We start from the raw sequence: 17,732 nt of genomic DNA on the forward strand, positions 1-17,732 counted from the left end.
AGAGGGGTGGGAGACTGAGTGGCAGGTCTTTAGGCAGCTCCACCCACAGAGGATCTAAAACCCGAAGCATCAATCTGCTCCACACACCCTCTCATCTCCCTTTAAGGATGGGGGGTGCAGACCCAGCCCAAGGAGGGGGGGCGGGGAAGAGAATAAGAAGCAACAAGAGAGGCAAGTGTGGAGCCTGCTGAGAGCCTCTGGCCAACAGATTCTGAAACCCCTGTGAGCTCCTTACACAGCCTGCCTCTCCCCTCAATGCAAAAAAGACCCCCCACCACTACCGCCTACCTTGGTGGTCTCCTGGCTCACGAAACTGTGGGTCTCCTTGAGGCGGGAGATGGAGCTGTGGCTGAGCCCCCCCACCACTGCCATCAGGGTGTTGAAATTCTGCAGCTGGAGGAGCCTCTGAGAGCAGAAGGAGAGGAGAAGTGGGGAGGGGGTTGAAGGGCAAGGCAGGAGAGGAGGAAATACAGTGGTACCTCAGGTTACAGACGCTTCAGGTTACAGACTCCGCTAACCCAGAAATAGTACCTCAGGTTCATAGGCGCCAACTCCATGGGGCTTGAGGGGGCCCGAGCCCCCTCAAAAATTCGTTTGGGGGGGCTCCGCCCCCCCAATAATCTCCGGCGCCCCTCCAGCAGAGCGCCATCGCCGCCCCTCCCCCAGCCCAAAATGCACAGGGTCGGGCTGCATGCCTCCTGCCCTCCCTCCCGAGCAAAAGCTCCACCTAATTTCCTTCGGAGCTGATTAATAGGCGCAGCACGCTCTCCCCTATTCGCTCACGAGGAGGCGGCGCTACTTTATTTGCATATTCATGAGCTTATTTATTATTCATGAGCTCCCCCCCCCCAATATTTTTTATAAGTCCGCGTCCCTGCTCAGGTTAAGAACTTTGCTTCAGGATGAGAACAGAAATCGTGCTCCGGCGGCGCGGCGCGGCGGCAGCGGGAGGCCCCACTAGCTAAAGTGGTACTTCAGGTTAAGAACAGTTTCAGGTTAAGAACGGACCTCCAGAATGAATTAAGTTCTTAACCTGAGGTACCACTGTAGTGGGAAGCAGAGGGAGGAGCAGAGTCAACCCTCACCTCACAGTTTCAGTGGATGCAATCTGAAGAAAGACTTAACATTTCTAATCAAGGTTCTTCTTCTCAACAGCTTCCATTTCTCTTTTTGAAAAGAACAAACAAAGCAGGAGCTGCAACACAATGTTGCAGCGCGGAGGAACTCCCTCGTCTGGCTTCCAGCCACTCCATTCCACCCACCCAGGTTTTCATTCCAGCTTCAGAAGCCAGCCAACATTCCACACCCACTGAGCATGTTCATCTTCCTCATCAGGTCTGTTGATTTGGGGGGGCAGTCTCCCTAATTCTTTTGTGCATGTGCTTCTGCAGAACGTGGGGCTCTCCAGAGCCTGCCGACCCCTCACTCATGTGTGCATTGTGTGGCATTGGGGGGGAGCACTGCTGTTTGGGCCACATGTTACTTGGGAGAATAGACATTGCTATTAGGAAGGAAAAAATGTTAAAAACAACAAGAGACAAACAAGAAATACACACATAACCCACAGAGGCAAATTCCCCTTTTAACAGAAGTAACTGGATAGGTCAATGGGCTGCGGGTGGCGCTGTGGGTTAAACCACAGAACCTAGGACTTGCCGATCCACAACCCCAGAGTAAGTCACGGCTGGACCTAATGGTCAGGGGTCCCTTTACCTTTACCCTAACTGGATAGGTCACAGTGGGGGATATTTTTTGGGAGGAGGGAGGTTCCCAGGAAAGGTGGGGAGAGCAGGACTCCCTGTCAGTTAGAGCAATTCAGATCTTTTAGCTGGGGAACCTCATTTTTATTTAATCATCACTATTTTATTTTATTTTTACTATTGAAAGAAACAGCCCTTGGAGGGGGTGGGGAGCAATGTTTTAAAATAACATCCCCCATGCCACAATTTGGATTTCAAACAGCCCCTGCCTCTGATTTGAAAAATAAAAAATAAAAGATCTGCAGGTGATACCTTCAGGCATTCAGAATTGTGCAAAGTAATCATGCCCGGCCAGTCACTCTTTCCATTATTATTATTATTATTATTATTATTATTATTATTATTATTATTATTATTATATCATCATCATCTGCATTTATATCCCAACCTCTCCTCCAAGGAACTCACGCTGGTTTACACAGTGATTCTCCTCCTCCTCATTTAACCCCCACAACAACCCTGTGAGGTGGGTTGGGCTGAGAGGCAGAGACTGGCCCAAGTGGGGAATTTGAACCCTGGTCTCCCAGGTCCCAGTCTGACACTAACCACTACACCCTGCTGCCTCTCTTCTGGAGTGGGGAGTCCCTGCTTCACCCCTAGCAGAGGAACCTGATTTCCCAGCGTCCTAAGACATGCAGGAAGTCTCCCCCTCCCAGCCATCCCTAATCTCCTTGGACCCAGACCCCCCAAATCAGGGGGAGTCCATGTGCAATTTGCAGTAGCCCAAAGGCCGCTTGAGGGGAGCCCTAGGCCCCTGGATGCTCTTTGATGACGGCTATAATCTGGAGTAGGCGGTTTTGTGCTGCTCCTGGATCACCTCCCGCCCGCTTCTCAAACTCTGAATGTATAAATAGATATTTAGAGAGTCTCCCGTGTGTGCGCTTTCTCTCTCTCTCCTCTTCAAAGAAAAACGACCTAGAAAAAAGGTTGCTCTGAACTTCACACTGTCCAGCAGGGAGAGGCAAAGGGCCAGCAGGTTTGATTAATTTAGCTGCCATCCCCACTAATTGAGGCTCCGGGCTCCAGGCGCTCACGCTAAGAAACCTTTGGGGAGGTTGCCGGGAGGCAAGCAGGCTGACAGGGCACTGCAGGAAAAACAGGGCAAGACCTGAATCACAGAACTGTGGAGCTGTAGAGTCCAGTCCAGCCCCTCGCAATGGAGGAATCACAGCTGGGCTGATGTTTGTTTGTCTGTTTAAGGGGGAGCTCGGATTTGGAATTGGAAGAAACTCGGGTGGTAAATGCACCAGCTCGCATTTGGTGTATAAAAATCAAGACGTCTGTCTTAATCTGGACTTGTCTGCAAAGTTCACAGTTTGGGTCCCCGCCTGGTTATAGGTCTTTAGGAATCGGGGTTATAAAATACAGGATCTGGGCTCTAGAACCTCTTACATAGGATGCTCAGTGATAGCGCAACACCACAAGAAGAAGAAGAGGAGTTTGGATTTGATATCCCGCCTTTCACTCCCCTTCAGGAGTCTCAAAGCGGCTAACATTCTCCTTTCCCTTCCTCCCCCACAACAAACACTCTGTGAGGTGAGTGGGGCTGAGAGACTTCAAAGAAGTGTGACTAGCCCAAGGTCACCCAGCAGCTGCATGTGGAGGAGCAGAGACGCGAACCCGGTTACCCAGGTTACGAGACTACCGCTCTTAACCACTATACCAAGGACTGACTGCCTCTCACCAAATAAAAAGTCCTGGACCCTGATATCGTCCTCAGAAGCCCTTCTTTGTGTGCTTCCTCCATGTGAGGTCCAGAGGGTGGCAACACGAGAATGGCAGTCGGCTACGTTCAGGGGTTGGTTTGCTTGTTTGCTTGTTTGTTTGTTTGATTGATTGATTGATTGATTTGAGAGGCTCAAAATCAAAAGCAGGTGACAATCTCAAGAGGGTTGCAGAAGGCAAGGACGTTCCGGGCACCGCCCTTTCTCACCTGGGCCACCATGACGAAGCGAGTGATGACCTGGGCTCGCTGCTGGGCGGTGGGCTTGCTGAGCACCATGAGCTGCACCCACTGGGAGACGCTGTTGAAGAGGGTGATGAAGCGCTCCAGGATGGGGTTGTCCACCGTGCAGCCATGCATGACGAAACTGTGGTAGTCTTGGAACTGGGGGGGGGGGGGAGAGAGGAAAGCAGATCAGTTGAGGCTGAGGCAGGCCAGCCGTTTGAATGGTGCCCAGATAGGGCCCAGAAAACAGCACATCTGCTTTAAAAACACCAACACGAACCCAGTGAGGCAACTAAGATTTTGTACCTGAGCCTGCATATTTCCTCCTCCCTCCCCAATCCATTTTCCTTTCATGTCGTGTCTTTTTATATATATAGGGACTCTCTTGTTTATACTGATTTGCAAGCCGCCCTAATGGGGTTTTATTTTATTAACAGCACAATAAAAAATATTTTCATTTAAATAATAAACACACAGTGATGCCTGGAATGTTGGCACTTAGAGGATAAGGCTCTCAGTGGCTACTAGCCCTAATGGCCGTGTTCCGCCTCCACTCCTAGAGGCAGGAAGCTTCTGCAGAGAGTTGCTGCTGTTGACTCTCAGGTCCTTCTCTAGGGCATTTGGTTGGCCATTCTGAAAAAAGGGGCTGGTCCTGCTCCCAGGGTCTTATGGGTGTGGGGTAAGGACACTCCTGGCTCTGTGGAAAAGCCAAGCCTGGTCTCAGAGACCTGGATGGTCGTTCCAGGGAAAGGGAGGTGGGGTGAGAAGCAGAACACAGCCAGGAGGCCGTGGTGGTCACCAGCCTCAATGGCAATAAAAGAAGATGAGACAGATTCATGGAGGAGAGGGTTATTGAAGGCCACTTGCCAGAGCAGCTATGCGCTGCCTCCACGGTCAGAGGCAGCAATGCTTGCGGTTGCCAGTTGCCAAAAACCACACAAGGAGAAAGGGCCCATTCTAAGAGGTGTTTGTGGTGAGTTCCGGCACCTCTTTTTCTAGAAAAATAGCACTGGGTTTGGGTTGTTTTAAGAGTGCTCATATTGTGTTTGGTGATGTTTGTGTGCCAGGGCATACATCAGTTAAATACAGTGGTACCGCTGGTTGCGAACGGGATCCGTTCCGGAGGCCCGTTCACAACATGAGCAGAACGCAACCCGCGTCTGCGCGTTTGCAGGTCGCGATTCGCCGCTTCTGCGCATGCGCGTGACATCATTTTGCGCATCTGCGCATGCACGAGCGGCGAAACCCGGAAGTAACTCTTTCCGGTACTTCTGGGTCGCCTCGGGACGCAACCTAAAAACGCGCAACCTGAAGCAAACGTAACATGAGGTATAACTGTACCCGTGGCCCTACCCAGCAACACCCACACGCGGAGGGTGGGGCGGGAAGGGACTCAGCCACTGCCACCTTCATGGATCTTACCAGGATCTTGCTGAAGGAGTGGTACTCCAGGTGGGTGAGGTGTTCGGCCAGCTCCCCCGACTCCAAGTGGTCAAAGAGAAGGGACGTCTTGCGCTTCTTCTGGGCCACTGGCTGGCGCTGTGTGACTTGCCTCTTCCACTTGTAGGTGGGGCTGGAAGGGGGACGCAAGAGTTCAACCTCTACCTGGGATGTGCAAAAGCAGAGGTGGAGACCAGCTGGCTCCTAAAGGGTACTAAGGACCCGCCTACCAGCTTGGCCCCAAATCCCTGGCGCTCGGGGAACTGCATGCCGCTGCCAAGTTTTTCAGATCTCAGCCTTAAAGTCCCACCATAAGGCCAGTCCTGCAGCTTGCAGCAAGTTTGCATACAACAGAGCTAAATGCAAGGTGAGGTTTTCCTTGGCTTCCATGAATTCCATTCTAAACCCCACAGAGGGAGCCACCACCAAGGAGGCCCTGCACTTGCTCTCAACTTGCTGAGCTCAGGGTTCTGGGGCAGAACTCGGTGGATGCCGCACACCAGGAATGCAAGGCTCACAGCCTGAGGTTCGCACACCGGAATCAGATGCAACCTGCCAGAACTTAACCCAGGGAGGACAGGGGGCGGGGACTGTTGTGGGGGGCCCCACGCTGTTTACCTACACGCTCTCTATGTCAATGAGGCTGCTGTGACGTTGGTTCCCTTCCCGGCCCAGAAGCTCCTTCAGTTCCTTGATCTGCTCAGCCAGCTCTGGGTTTAGGTCAAATTCCGCTGGGAACGCAGAGATCCAGTATCTGCCGGAACCAGGAGTGACATGGTCAGTGGCAAAGTCAGAAGGGGGCAGCAGATTGTCTCCAAGCAAGGAGGGCAGAAGATTTGCAGCCACCTCTCCACCACCCTGCCCCACACCCAGGCAGCCCCCAAAGTCCTGAAGTACCACAGCGTCACATGATTTTCACTGTGAACACCTTGCTTTGGGATGGGCCCAGAGTGGCTAGGGAAACCCAGCCAGATGGGCAGGGTATAAATATATCATCATCATCATCATCATCATCATCATCATTCCCACAGAACATCCATCCTGTGGGAACCACACCAGTATTGATAGGTTTTATTCATAAGGGAATGGAAAAGAAGAAGTAAATTTCAAAGTAAGTTCGTTGGCGAGTGCACCGTTTGGATGCAATGTTATTTGCAGTGTGAATGGTTATTTTCTCAGTTACGCTTCAACTGTGAGGAACTTTCAAAACAGGAAGTCTTCTGCCTGACGTCTAAACTAAGAATCCCACCTGCCCTTCCTGCCGGGTCCCAGGCCCACCAACGGCTTCCTAAACTGAAAACCCCCAAATGTTACTTCCCCAACCTCCCACTCCCCAAACTGTCCAGACTATCCCCTCATTTTCCCTCCATAGCAGCCTTCCCACAAACCACTCCACCCTCCCTGCTCCAGCACCTACCGGACCAAGTGGCAAGTCTTGACTTGCAGGGAGCTGTTTTCTGACCCGCGAGACTCCTGGTAAGTTCAGGGCAGAGTTAAGGAGCAAAAGGGAAAGAGGGAGGAACTGTGTGCATGTTGTGGGGTATTTGGGGGGGGGGTCTGGGGGTGTTTTAAACTGCAAACTATCCAATAGGTAAAGTAGAGCAAAGGTTTTGTGCTGCAGCTGCATCCAAGCTATTAAAATTATGATCACACACACACAAAAAAAAAAAATTCACTTCCTGCATGAAACTTGTACTTCATGTGAGGTTTCAGCCTTCATGCATGGAACTCGGTTTTGTCAGTAACCAGGCCGCAGGCTCTATTAAAACGAGGTCTCCCATCCCGCCACTGTTGTGGTTTATAAGTGTGAAGAAGAAAGCACAAAAAATAATACGAAGAAAAGGATCCAAGACATAAAGAGAACAACTATACACAAAAAGAAGAAAAGCTGGTGCAACAAGGGCCTGGCAATGGGTAACTCTGGAGAGATTTGGGTAAGGCTATTAAGGGTGCCGGGAATTGTAGTTCTATGAGAGGAAAACTACAATTCCCAGAATTCTTCGCTGGGAATCTAAAGGCGCTTTAGACATATGGCATGTACACAGTCCCAACTCCACTGCGGAGAGTGCAACTAACTACTTTTTTCATCCTTGGGAGGGTAGGGGCCAAAAGGCAGGTGCCCACTCATCCCACATTCCCCTTGTCCCCTTCACCACCCAGCTTGTAGATATGGTGGAAAATAACAACCTGGCTGTTATTTTCCAAGGAGCAGATATTGGCAGCTTCCAGAGAGGAGGCGCCAAACGCTCATAAATCATTCCTCTTCCACTGTGAGCTGCAAATGGAAGTGACTCTTCAAGCTTCAGGGGGCCGGTCACTTTTTCTGGGTGGTCATCATCCCACAATGCTGCAGCCACAACAGGGCAGTGGGAAGAGAGGGAGGAAAGGTCCAGTACCCTCAAGCTGCCTGGAGTTTTTTTGGCGGTGGAGATTCTGAGTGATCCATATATCTTAAGTCCTTTGCTACCCCTGAACTAAGTGTCTTCTGGACATTATGGAACTGCAGCACACACACACACACACACACACACACACACACACACACCCCAGGAAGCAGGACTATGCTGCCTGGAGCAGATGGGAGATGCAGTTCAAAGCACCTGGCGAGCACCAGGACAGGGAAACCTAGCGCAAGACATTTGCAGAAGGAAATGATGCTGCTGGCTGGGTGTGGGGATTGTGCCCGGCGGGCTAAGGAAGGATATATCTGAAGCAACTTGGCGGCCAGCTCTGAGGAAGGGATGTACCAGGGGTGCATCATGAGGAACATGCGGACCAGCTGGGGGTCTCGAACTTTGCCCTCATCGTCTGGAAAAAAGAAAAAGAAATGCAAGTCAGAGCAAGTCCCTCCTGGGAATTTAACAACAACAACAACATCCTTCACTGGAGGTTTTTAAGCAGTGATTGGATGGGGATTCTGTAGCTGTGACTGCTGCCTTGCGGGGGGTTGGACTGGATGACCTTGGGGGGGTCCCTTACAATTCTACGATTCTATGATTTCCCACTCTGCCTCTTGCTCCACAGGGCCCACAGCCACAAAGCCTGCCCACCCCTACTCTTCCCTCCCTCCATCACACCCTGCACACTGTAAGGATGGCCAACACGGCGACCTCCAAATCTTTCGGACTTCAACTCCCAGCAGCCCCAACCAATATGGCTGATGGTCAGCGTTGATGGGAGTTGTAGTCCAAAGTGTAAGAACTTAGGAGGAGGCTGCTGGAGCTGGGCATTGGCTCATCTACTCCAGTTTCCTTGTCCCAGAGTGGCCAACCAGGCTCCCACCGCACCCCCCACCCCCATGGGAAACCCACAAGCAGGAACTGAGCACAACAACCACTGGCAAAGGCCATGCCTTTTGGGTACTTTGTGGGACGTTTCTCTGTTAAATGAGGTCTGCTGCCCCGCCACTGCCGCCCCCCACACACACACTGCCACTTTAAGGTTTCATGTGAAAAGGCCTTTGCCTAAATATATATTCCCCTGCTCCATTTGAAAGCTTTTGAAAGCTTTTACTGCTGTCTCCCCCACCCCAAAGTAATTTTGTTAATGTGATGGCCTTTTTAGGAGTGTTTATATCTTTTGTTGGTGATGCCTGCTGCCTTGGGTCCCTTTTGGAACAAAGGCAGCTTCCAATAATGTTTACAGTCCTAGATAAACACACACCCTTCAGTTCAGACCACTCAGGAGCTCAGAAGTGGGATCAAAGACCATCCAAAGAGCCCTGGAGCAGGAGCAGCAACAACAGCTGCATCAGGTTAAAGGAGGTCGTCTGGTCCAGCATCCTCTTTCCCAGGAAGTGGGGAGGACCTGATGAGCACAGTTGCCCTTTCCTGCTCATCCTCTTCTGAGGCTCTGGTGCTGGAGGGCTTGTATAGCACTATCACATCTTACGCGCATATAACCTGAGCGATTCCAACCACACGCGTTGAGGGCTGGCTGGTTAAAACTACACAAAATAAATGAAGGCACAGCAGAGAGCTTCAAAGCTCTTTTCTGCACCAGGTTTTCCCAGCGTGGAAAGTGCTTTTCATTTTCCAATACAATTTTTACCGAATTTCCAAATTTTTACAAATTAACTTCAAATCCAATAGTTGCATTGTTTCATGCATTGACTTCCCACCCACACCCTCCAGTGTTTTCACTCAAACTCCTTAATATTGCATTCTCAAATTCTCTCCTATTACCAAAACCCCTGTAATATTTTACCTTTTTCTTCTTCCGCTCCTATCTTGTACCCTGCCCGCAATTTCATTTGTTTGCAGTGCTTGTCCAAATAGGCCAAAAAAGGGCCTCCACTCTTCTATAAAAAGCTTGTTATTTTGATCTCTTAATATTGCTGCCAGCTTTGCCATTTATGCATAGTCCGTAACTTTTAAAAGCCATTCCTCTTTTTTCAACTCTGCCCTGCTTACCTGGCAAGGCCCACTCAGCACAGGGGCTTTGGGATACCCTCACGAGATCTCACGGGGCCGTCTGAGTTCCCGCGAGATCTCATGGGGCCATCCCCATACAGTGGTACCTCAGGTTAAATACGCTTCAGGTTACATACGCTTCAGGTTACAGACTCCACTGACCCAGAAATATTACCTCGGGTTAAGAACTTTGCTTCAGGATGAGAACAAAAATCGTGCTCCGGCGGCGCAGCAGCAGCAGGAGGCCCCATTAGCTAAAGTGGTCTTCAGGTTAAGAACAGTTTCAGGTTAAGAACAGACCTCCAGAATGAATTAAGTACTTAACCCGAGGTACCACTGTACTTCCAGAGTCAGCACACCAATGCAATGCAGGACAGGAACAGGTGCTTTAGAGCATCGCCAGGCCAAGAAAACCACTGCCCCACCTGCTGAGACCTCAGTCATTTGTCCCTTCCCTGCCTCTCCTGCTCCTCCTCACCAAAGGCCTCGATGCAGCCCTGCAGAAGCTCGTCCACTGTGCAGCCCTTTTCCAGGTCCAGAGTCTCAGACATTGTGGCTCCCGGATCCCCTTCGCTCACGAAAGACGCCACACGGCCACCAGCGGGTCGCTATCCCCAGGGAGCAGGGCAAAAACCTGAAAAGAGAGAAGGAAAGAGGTTTCAGACATCTCTGAGGTTACAAATGGAGCGTGTGCTCTCCCTCCCTCGGGGCTCGGCCTGGGGTAAGTGGGTGCAGGAGCCCAGAGGGGGGTTTCCCCCAGATTAATAGCATGCCAGGGACACGGGTGGTGCTGTGGGTTAAACCACAGAGCCTTAGGACTTGCCGATCAGAAGGTCGGCGGTTCGAATCCCTGCGATGGGGTGAGCTCCTGTTGCTCAGTCCCTGCTCCTGCCAACCTAGCAGTTCAAAAGCACGTCAAAGTGCAAGTAGATAAATAGGTACCGCTCCAGCGGGAAGGTAAACGGCGTTTCTGTGCGCTGCTGTAGTTCGCCAGAAGCAGCTTAGTCATGCTAGCCACATGACCCGGAAGCTGTACGCCGGCTCCCTCAGCCATTAAAGCGAGATGTGCGCCACAACCCCAGAGTCGGTCATGACTGGACCTAATGGTCAGGGGTCCCTTTACCTTTACCTAATAGCATGCCGGGTTACTGGGTCACTATTAGCACATCAGCCAAGCGGCTTGAGATCAGCTTGCCTGATGAGCAGCCTGCCCAAGGCTTACAACAGGACGCAAGGAAGAAGCGGAGGCCCTGCTCCCAGATCTGACATAAAGACCCAGACGACTGGCAGATATGATAGGCAGGGCCTTTCTAGTTCTGGCCCCTGTACGTAGAACCCTCTCCCCCAAGAAGTGCTAGGCTAGGTTTTGAACAAACCCTTAAAATGTTACTTTCTTCCAACTGCATTTCCGTTCTCCTTTGCCACCTGCTTTGAGTACACTTTGCCCTGAAACGTGGGATCTCCATACTTTCAGATTGACCAATGAATCAATAAAATGGCAGGCCAGCCGGTGTGATAAGAAGCGTAAGGGTGCAAAAAGAGGCACGCGGTCACCATCGTGGTTTGGTTGTGGGAATGTCAGCCAGCTGGGAATGGCACTTTCTGCCTTCGCTCTGGGATGCCAACATTTCCTTAGCTCCCAACCTACGTTGTGTCTCCTAGTCATGGCATCTCTCTCTCTTTCTCCTGACCACCCAAATGCCGTGAGGACAGTCTTACTGGATCAGGCCGTGCCCACCTACCCCAGCATACTGTCTCCAATAGCGGAAAGCCTATTGCTCCAGAAAGCTCTGCAAGTCGGGCCCTGAAGGCAACACGGACCCCCCTGAAGCATTCAAAACAGCCTCCTGAGGACTAGCTGCTTTGGGGACCCCCCCCCCCAGGAAGTGCTCAGCGTCATCTCAGAACAGCAACGGGGGAAAGGAAGCAGCATTTGAGGGCAGGCGAGAGGATGGGGAAAGCCACTGGGTTGAGTCTCTTCCACCCACAGAAGATGTCAGAATCATACTCCACGACTTTTAAGTGGGGGCTGCTCTTGCTGGGGCAGATTATATAATAATTGTTTCTTTGAAGAAGGGAACTGGGTGACTTGTCATTTGCTTCATCCTCATCCTTAACGATACACTGAACTCAAACGCTATCTCCGGCATGTTGCAGTGGCTTGCTGCTGAACTTCCCCAGCCTCAGGGTACATATTTGGTTCTGCAACAGGGGTGGGGAACCGAGGTGGGGGCTGGGCTCCAGCTTTTGTGGTACTAGAACTCCTATCGCCCTATGCTGGCTTCTGGGCAAGGCTGGCTTAACAATTAAGCAAAATAAGCATGTGCTTAAGGTGGGCACGGCAGAGAGTTTCCATTTCCAGACTTGCTATGGACCATATGGTGCAGCTGAACAAAAATAAACATTATTTCTACAAATATAGAAAAATAAACATTATTTTCCATCTTACGGTAGGTTTCATTTCATTTTGAAAAATGAAATTTCATTTGATGGTTTATTATTGTTGAAAATTTGCATCAGATATATATGGGGGCACCAAAATCTTTTAGGGGCTTTAGGGCCTCTAAAGGTCTTAAAATCTGGTCCTGACGATGGGAGTTGGAGGCTGGAAGCATCGGGATGACAGCAGGTTTCCAATCCTTGTTCTAGGGAGGATCTCCACTTGACAGGCCACAAGCAATAAATTTGAGATTTAAACATTCCCCCTATGATCCCCTTCTTATTGCACATTCATTTGTGCTCGCAATGCTATCACGGCAGTCACATACCATCCCACTTTTGACACTTTGGGACACGGGTGGTGCTGTGGTCTAAACCACTGAGCCTCTTGGGCTTGCTGATCAGAAAGTCGGGTTCCAATCCCCAAAATGGGATGAGCTCCCGTTGCTCTGTCCCAGCTCCTACTAACCTAGCAGTCTGAAAGCACACCAGTGCAAGTAGATAAATAGGTACTGCTGCGGCAGGAAGATAAACAGTGTTTCCGTGCACTCTGGTTTCTGTCACGGTGTCCCATTGCATCAGAAGTGGTTTAGTCATGCTGGCCACATGACCCAGAAAGCACCGCAATCCCACAGTCACCTTTGACTGGACTTAACTGTCCAGGAGTCCCTTACCTTTTTTTACTTTTTACTTCTTGCACCTGCAAAGGTTTTGGGGTACCTCACTTCCAGGTGGTGCACACCCCAAACCTTCCTGCTGAAAACCCGTAACTTTTTACAACACAAATTGTTCTGCTTTATTTTTGTCCTACTTGTGTTGTGCTACACACACACATCTCCAACTCCAAGAGCAGAGAAAAAGATCCAGCACTCCTGGCTCCCAGCAGGGCCTCTCTGCCTCCTTTTGGACATCTGAACCCAAGCCAAGCAATCTTCAGTCCCCTGGAGAAATGTTGGACCACAATCCCCTCTTGCTGCTGCCTCTCTATTCAGGAGGAAACAGGGCGACGCACAGCTGGCGTGGGGAATTCATTTCCTCAGCCCTCCTCTTCCTCCTCCTCCTGCTGCAAATGGGAAGGAGCAGAAAATGACAGGGTCTCCTTGGGGGACGATGGCGCAAAGTCACTACTGCCCCCCTCCCCAAGCAGATTCTCTCGCCTGTCCATCCTGCCACCCTCCTCCTCCTCCTCGTCCCAAGCAAGGGAAAGAAGCAAGGAATGTTGGAAAGGCACACTGGGCTCCAGAGCTTCTGCCAAGGGATGACTCAGGGCTGGCAGCTGATTTTAGACAGGCCCCTCCGCTGCCTGGGAATTCCAACTGGCCTCTCTCAGCGGCTCTTGTCCCTGGAAACGCCAGGCCTAAACAGAGAGACTGCAGCTCATGGCCGCCCAGAGAAAAGAGCTCAGTTGTAGGCTGCGAAACTTAAGAACCTAAAAAGAGCCTGGTGGATCGGGCCAGTGGCCTATCTAACCCAGCCTCCTGTTTTCACAGTGGACCACCAGATGCCTGTAGGGAGCCCGCAAGCACCAGACCACTCTCCCGCCCTGTGTTTTGCAACAACTGGCAAACAGAAGCATCGCTGCCTCCAACTGCAGAGGGAGTGCATAGCCATTGACAGCCTGTCCCTCCATGAACTTGCCCAGTCCTCTTTTAAAGCCAAGTTGGTGCCCATCACTGCCTCTGGTGGCAGGGAGTTCCATTGTCTAAGAAGCTTCACCTGCCGCAGGCAACAGACCGTCACACCAGCACATCCAAACACAACGCACTCATCCCTCTCAATGTGGTATGGTGGTCAGAGTGTCTCGCTAAGGGCCCGGGAGACCAGGGTTCAAAGCCTCATTCGGCCATGAAATTCACGGGGTGACCTTGGGCCAATCGCTATCTCCTACCCTAACCTACCTCACAGGACTGATTATAGAGGATAAAATGAAGAGAGGGAGAACCATGCCTTCAGTTCCTTAAAGGAAAATAAGGAGAGGTGGAAATGTAATGAATAGATAAACATGGTTAATACAAGAAAAAAGGAGACTTTTAAGTGTTTAAAACAGAGCCTGGATAGCTCAGCTGGTTAGAGTGCGGTGCTGATAATTAATGCCAAGGTTGCGGGGAGCTGACAGAGCTGCACACACACACCCCAAGACAAGAACTAGGAAACTTCTCTCACCGTCTTAGCTCAATTCTGTATCTATACGAACTGGCAGCAGCTTAGACAAGGCGTCTCTCCCAGCCCTGCCTGAAGATGGTAGGACTTGAACCTGGGACCTTCCGCACGCAGAGCAGGTGCTCAACCACTGAGCTACAGCCTGACTTTGGCTGCATTCTGAAAACACATGCTGCTCCCTTTCTCTTGCTAATCTATTGAGCTGTATCACTAAGGCCTTAGGAACACAGAAAGTTGCCCTATACTGAATCAGACCCCCGCTATCTGTCTAGCTCAGTATGGTCCACACTGGCCGGCAGGAGCTCTCCAAGGTTTCAGGCAGATGCCTGCAGATGCCAGCAGAGACTGAACTCTGGCTGCAGGGATTTGTTGTTTTGAGTACCAGAACTGAAGTGTGCTCACACAAAATGTGCTCTCATTTCCACAAGTGATCTTCATTTCGGCAGGATAATTGAGGGCGGCATCGTTTTACTGTTGCTTTGTTTAAACCACCGGGAGTCAGAAATACTTGCAAATCACAGAGAGCAGGCAACAGATCCAATAGATCTTTCTCCTTCTGACAACCCCTGGTGTAGAGTGTTTGGAAAGGGTGGAAGCCTGTTTAGCTAGCCTGGGTAAAAGAGGTCTTTGGGGTGGGCGAGGGGACACACAGAAGCCCCCTACAAATCCCGGAAGGGCTTTCCTCATCATCACCATCCCAACAAAATATTTTTTAAAAAAACAGTAAAACATCAGCCATTAAAAACTTCCCTTAAGAAGGCTACCTTCTAGAAGTCAAATAGTTGTTTATCTGTTTGACATCTGTTGGGAGGGTGTTCCACAGGGTGGGTGCCACTGCCAAGAAGGCCCTCTAGATTTCTATTGAATGTTAGGGGACACTTCTCAGTGGAAAAAAGCAGTTCGGCAGTGGAACTAAGAACCTTGGTGCAGAGAGAGGGATGGAAGTGGTACGCTCTCCCTCCCTGAGGATTTCAAGCTGTGTCTGCACAACCACCTGTCAGAGATGCTCAGACTCTGGATGCCAGAGGGCTGGTCTGGATGGCCTTGAAGACCCCCATCTCCAAACTCTCTGCTTGCACGATGCTGTGAAACTCAGGTTCAGATCCCCACTCAGCCATGTCCCTCTCTGGGTTAGTCATTGTCTTTCGGCCCAGCCTACCTCGCAGGGTTGTTGTGCTTGGGGAAGAGGCTCCCAGGCCTGTGAGCTGGAAGGTGTTCAAGCAGAGAGGCGGGCACGCATCTGCTGCTCCTTCCCCCAGCAGGGAGTTCTCCAGCGCAGCGCCCAGAATCCCGGCGTGGAGTAAGGAATGTCTTTATGTCGTAGAAGGAGATTATTATTAATCTTTTGAGACAGGCCTTTGTGCTCGGAAATGGTGGGTTGGCGTTTTTTGCTGGCGGAGTTATTTTTAGGCAAGTTTTGCTCAAAAGCCAGGCAGGAGCGCCAGGAGCTGAGAGATGGCAGGCCAGGTCGGTTGGCTACAGGAGAGGCGCCGCTTCGAGAGAGGCACAGCCCTTCAGACCCCACATCTCAGGGTCTCCCGTCCCCTCCTGATTCCTGCAAACTGATTTCATTTTCTCTTCTCATCCCGCACCCCCCCCCATCCATTCACCGCACCTCCAACGCAATGCATACCCAAAGGCCTCCTTGCAAAATTGCATGTTGCAAAATGCCATTTCCCAACAGCCGCCCTCGAGAGCAGGGTAAATATATTGACAGCAGATTGTCTGAGTGGCACAAACATTTATCAACACGCGCAGCTGCTGCTGTTGCTGATTTTGCACACACACAAAAGGCGAATGGGGAAAGATAGACAGAGCAAGCCCCGGTGCTGCAGAGGGGGCGCGCACAAAGGCAAGAGCCCCCCCCCCGCGCGCGCTCTACAATCCAAAGCCTCCGCGCAGGGCGGGGGTGGGAGGTGGGGGTGAAATGCAAGTTTGCCCTCTGCACACAACCTGCACATCACCTCCCACAGGGCTCCTGCCACCGCCAACCCGCACACACAAAGACACACATACACACACACGCTGCCGAGACGCACAGGCGAGGCGCCACCGTTTCGCTGCTGCTTTGCATGCACGGCGGGCGCCCACGGCAGGTGCAGCCCCGCTGCCACGCAAGGGCCACGCACCAGGCAACACCCCCCCCCAAATCATGGTGCACCGAGGGGCCACGGCGCCCTTCCCCAAGCCCCGCTGAGCCCAAAGCACTGGCGGCTCCACATGTCCGCTCTTCTGCCCTCCCCATGGAAGGCTGAAGCGGGCTGCGACAGCTGCCCTACAAGACCAGGGGAAATGCTGCGCGGTGTCGGGGGGGGGCGTGCGGGGAGCGCAAAGCTGCACTTTGCGTGACCCTCAAATCGAGCATAGGCACCCAGGCGGTGGAATGGGCGCTGCAAGGCAGGTGACCTCCCTCTTTCATTTGGGCAACGGGGTGGGGGGAGGTGACCCCAAACCTCTTCCCTCCCACCCCCCACTTCCATGCGGCAAGAGGGTCAGAGAGGCTTAACTTCTTTCTAAAACCTGCCTACCTGGACACCGCCCCTTCTGGGAAGCGCAGGTGCTGCGGATGGGCTGCCAGGGGAAAGGCACTCTGCACGCAGGCAGAGGCACTCTCTCCGCCTGGGCAGGTGCCTCCTCGGGGCTCTCGCGTCCCACCCTTCCCAAGAATAGCGCTGGGGCAAAAGCAATGCCTTCCCCCGCCACCTTCCCAGGAGACGCGCACTCGGTACATGCCCAGAGGTGCTCTCGCCGCGGGGCTGCAACGAAGGGTCCGCGCTGACCTCTAGCAGAATGGCCCAGGGAACGACTCCCTCGGCGGGAGCGACTCTCGCGCTCTCCCGGCCAGACTGGCGGCGGCGGCGGCACTCACCGTGGCTTCGGGGCGGCTCCAGCCCGCTGGCGCTGCGCTCCGACGGCCGCTCGGTCCGGCTGCGGCGGCGCTGCCTTTGCCTTTGCCTTTGCCTCGGCGTACGCAAAACGCAGCCGCGTCTCGCCACCGGAGGGAGGGCGGGGACGGAAGGAGGGAGGGAGGGGAGAGCGAGGCAGCGGGGAGGGGACCAGCCCCGCGCCCTCCCGCCGCGGACGCCCCCTCGCCCCGCTCGCCTCTCCGACCGAGAGCGCACGGAGGAAGGGGTCAGGGCTGCTCCGACAGAGACGGAGGAAAGGGGGGGGGCGAGGAAGAGGACCCCCGCAAGCTCCGCGCGCGCCCCCGCCCGGTGGTCGTCGTGGCTTCTTGGACCCCCAATCTGCTTCTCACCTGCCCGGCCTTCGTCCCAGGGTGCCTCTGAGAATGTGTAGAGTCTCTTCGCTCTTCGGGATGGCCCGCCTGAGAGAAGGTGAGGGGGCCGCCCTCTTTCAGCGCCAGAACTCACCCCCAGCCCTCAATCCAATAACGCACCGAGAGAAATCGGAAAGAACAGGGTGTCCCAGAGCACGTGCAGAGTGTGTTTCCCGAAACACACAGAGGCAAAGTAAGTAAAAGTGCCCCAGTGTTTCCGAATCAGTGAAAGGAAAAATGACAGAAGCATGTGTAGAGAACAGCTCTCAAAACATCGGAGAGCAAATAAGAGGACG

At 52.4% G+C, this 17,732-nt stretch overlaps 1 protein-coding gene across 3 annotated transcripts in view; it reads right to left on the reverse strand.

The window, feature by feature from the left end:
* The window catches only part of RASGRP2 (RAS guanyl releasing protein 2), a 43,223-nt gene extending 25,491 nt beyond the window's left edge, over nucleotides 1-17,732 (reverse strand). Inside the window, exons 1-8 of one of the 3 annotated variants that reach the window (XM_081174095.1) lie at nucleotides 17,416-17,732; nucleotides 10,039-10,194; nucleotides 7,854-7,956; nucleotides 6,566-6,628; nucleotides 5,771-5,902; nucleotides 5,131-5,281; nucleotides 3,694-3,867; nucleotides 289-405 (exon numbers count right to left, since the gene is read on the reverse strand). In XM_081174095.1, coding sequence (XP_081030221.1) covers nucleotides 289-405; nucleotides 3,694-3,867; nucleotides 5,131-5,281; nucleotides 5,771-5,902; nucleotides 6,566-6,628; nucleotides 7,854-7,956; nucleotides 10,039-10,111 — 813 coding nt within the window. In that variant the 5' untranslated portion in view covers nucleotides 10,112-10,194; nucleotides 17,416-17,732. Of the gene's footprint in view, nucleotides 1-288; nucleotides 406-3,693; nucleotides 3,868-5,130; nucleotides 5,282-5,770; nucleotides 5,903-6,565; nucleotides 6,629-7,853; nucleotides 7,957-10,038; nucleotides 10,195-16,939; nucleotides 16,959-17,028; nucleotides 17,157-17,415 lie in introns of those variants that run through there. The other 2 variants (XM_081174094.1, XM_081174096.1) reach the window with 2 other exon arrangements.

Source organism: Podarcis bocagei, assembly GCF_964188305.1.
Source record: "Podarcis bocagei genome assembly, chromosome: 16".
In the NCBI taxonomy this organism is placed as follows: domain Eukaryota; kingdom Metazoa; phylum Chordata; class Lepidosauria; order Squamata; family Lacertidae; genus Podarcis; species Podarcis bocagei.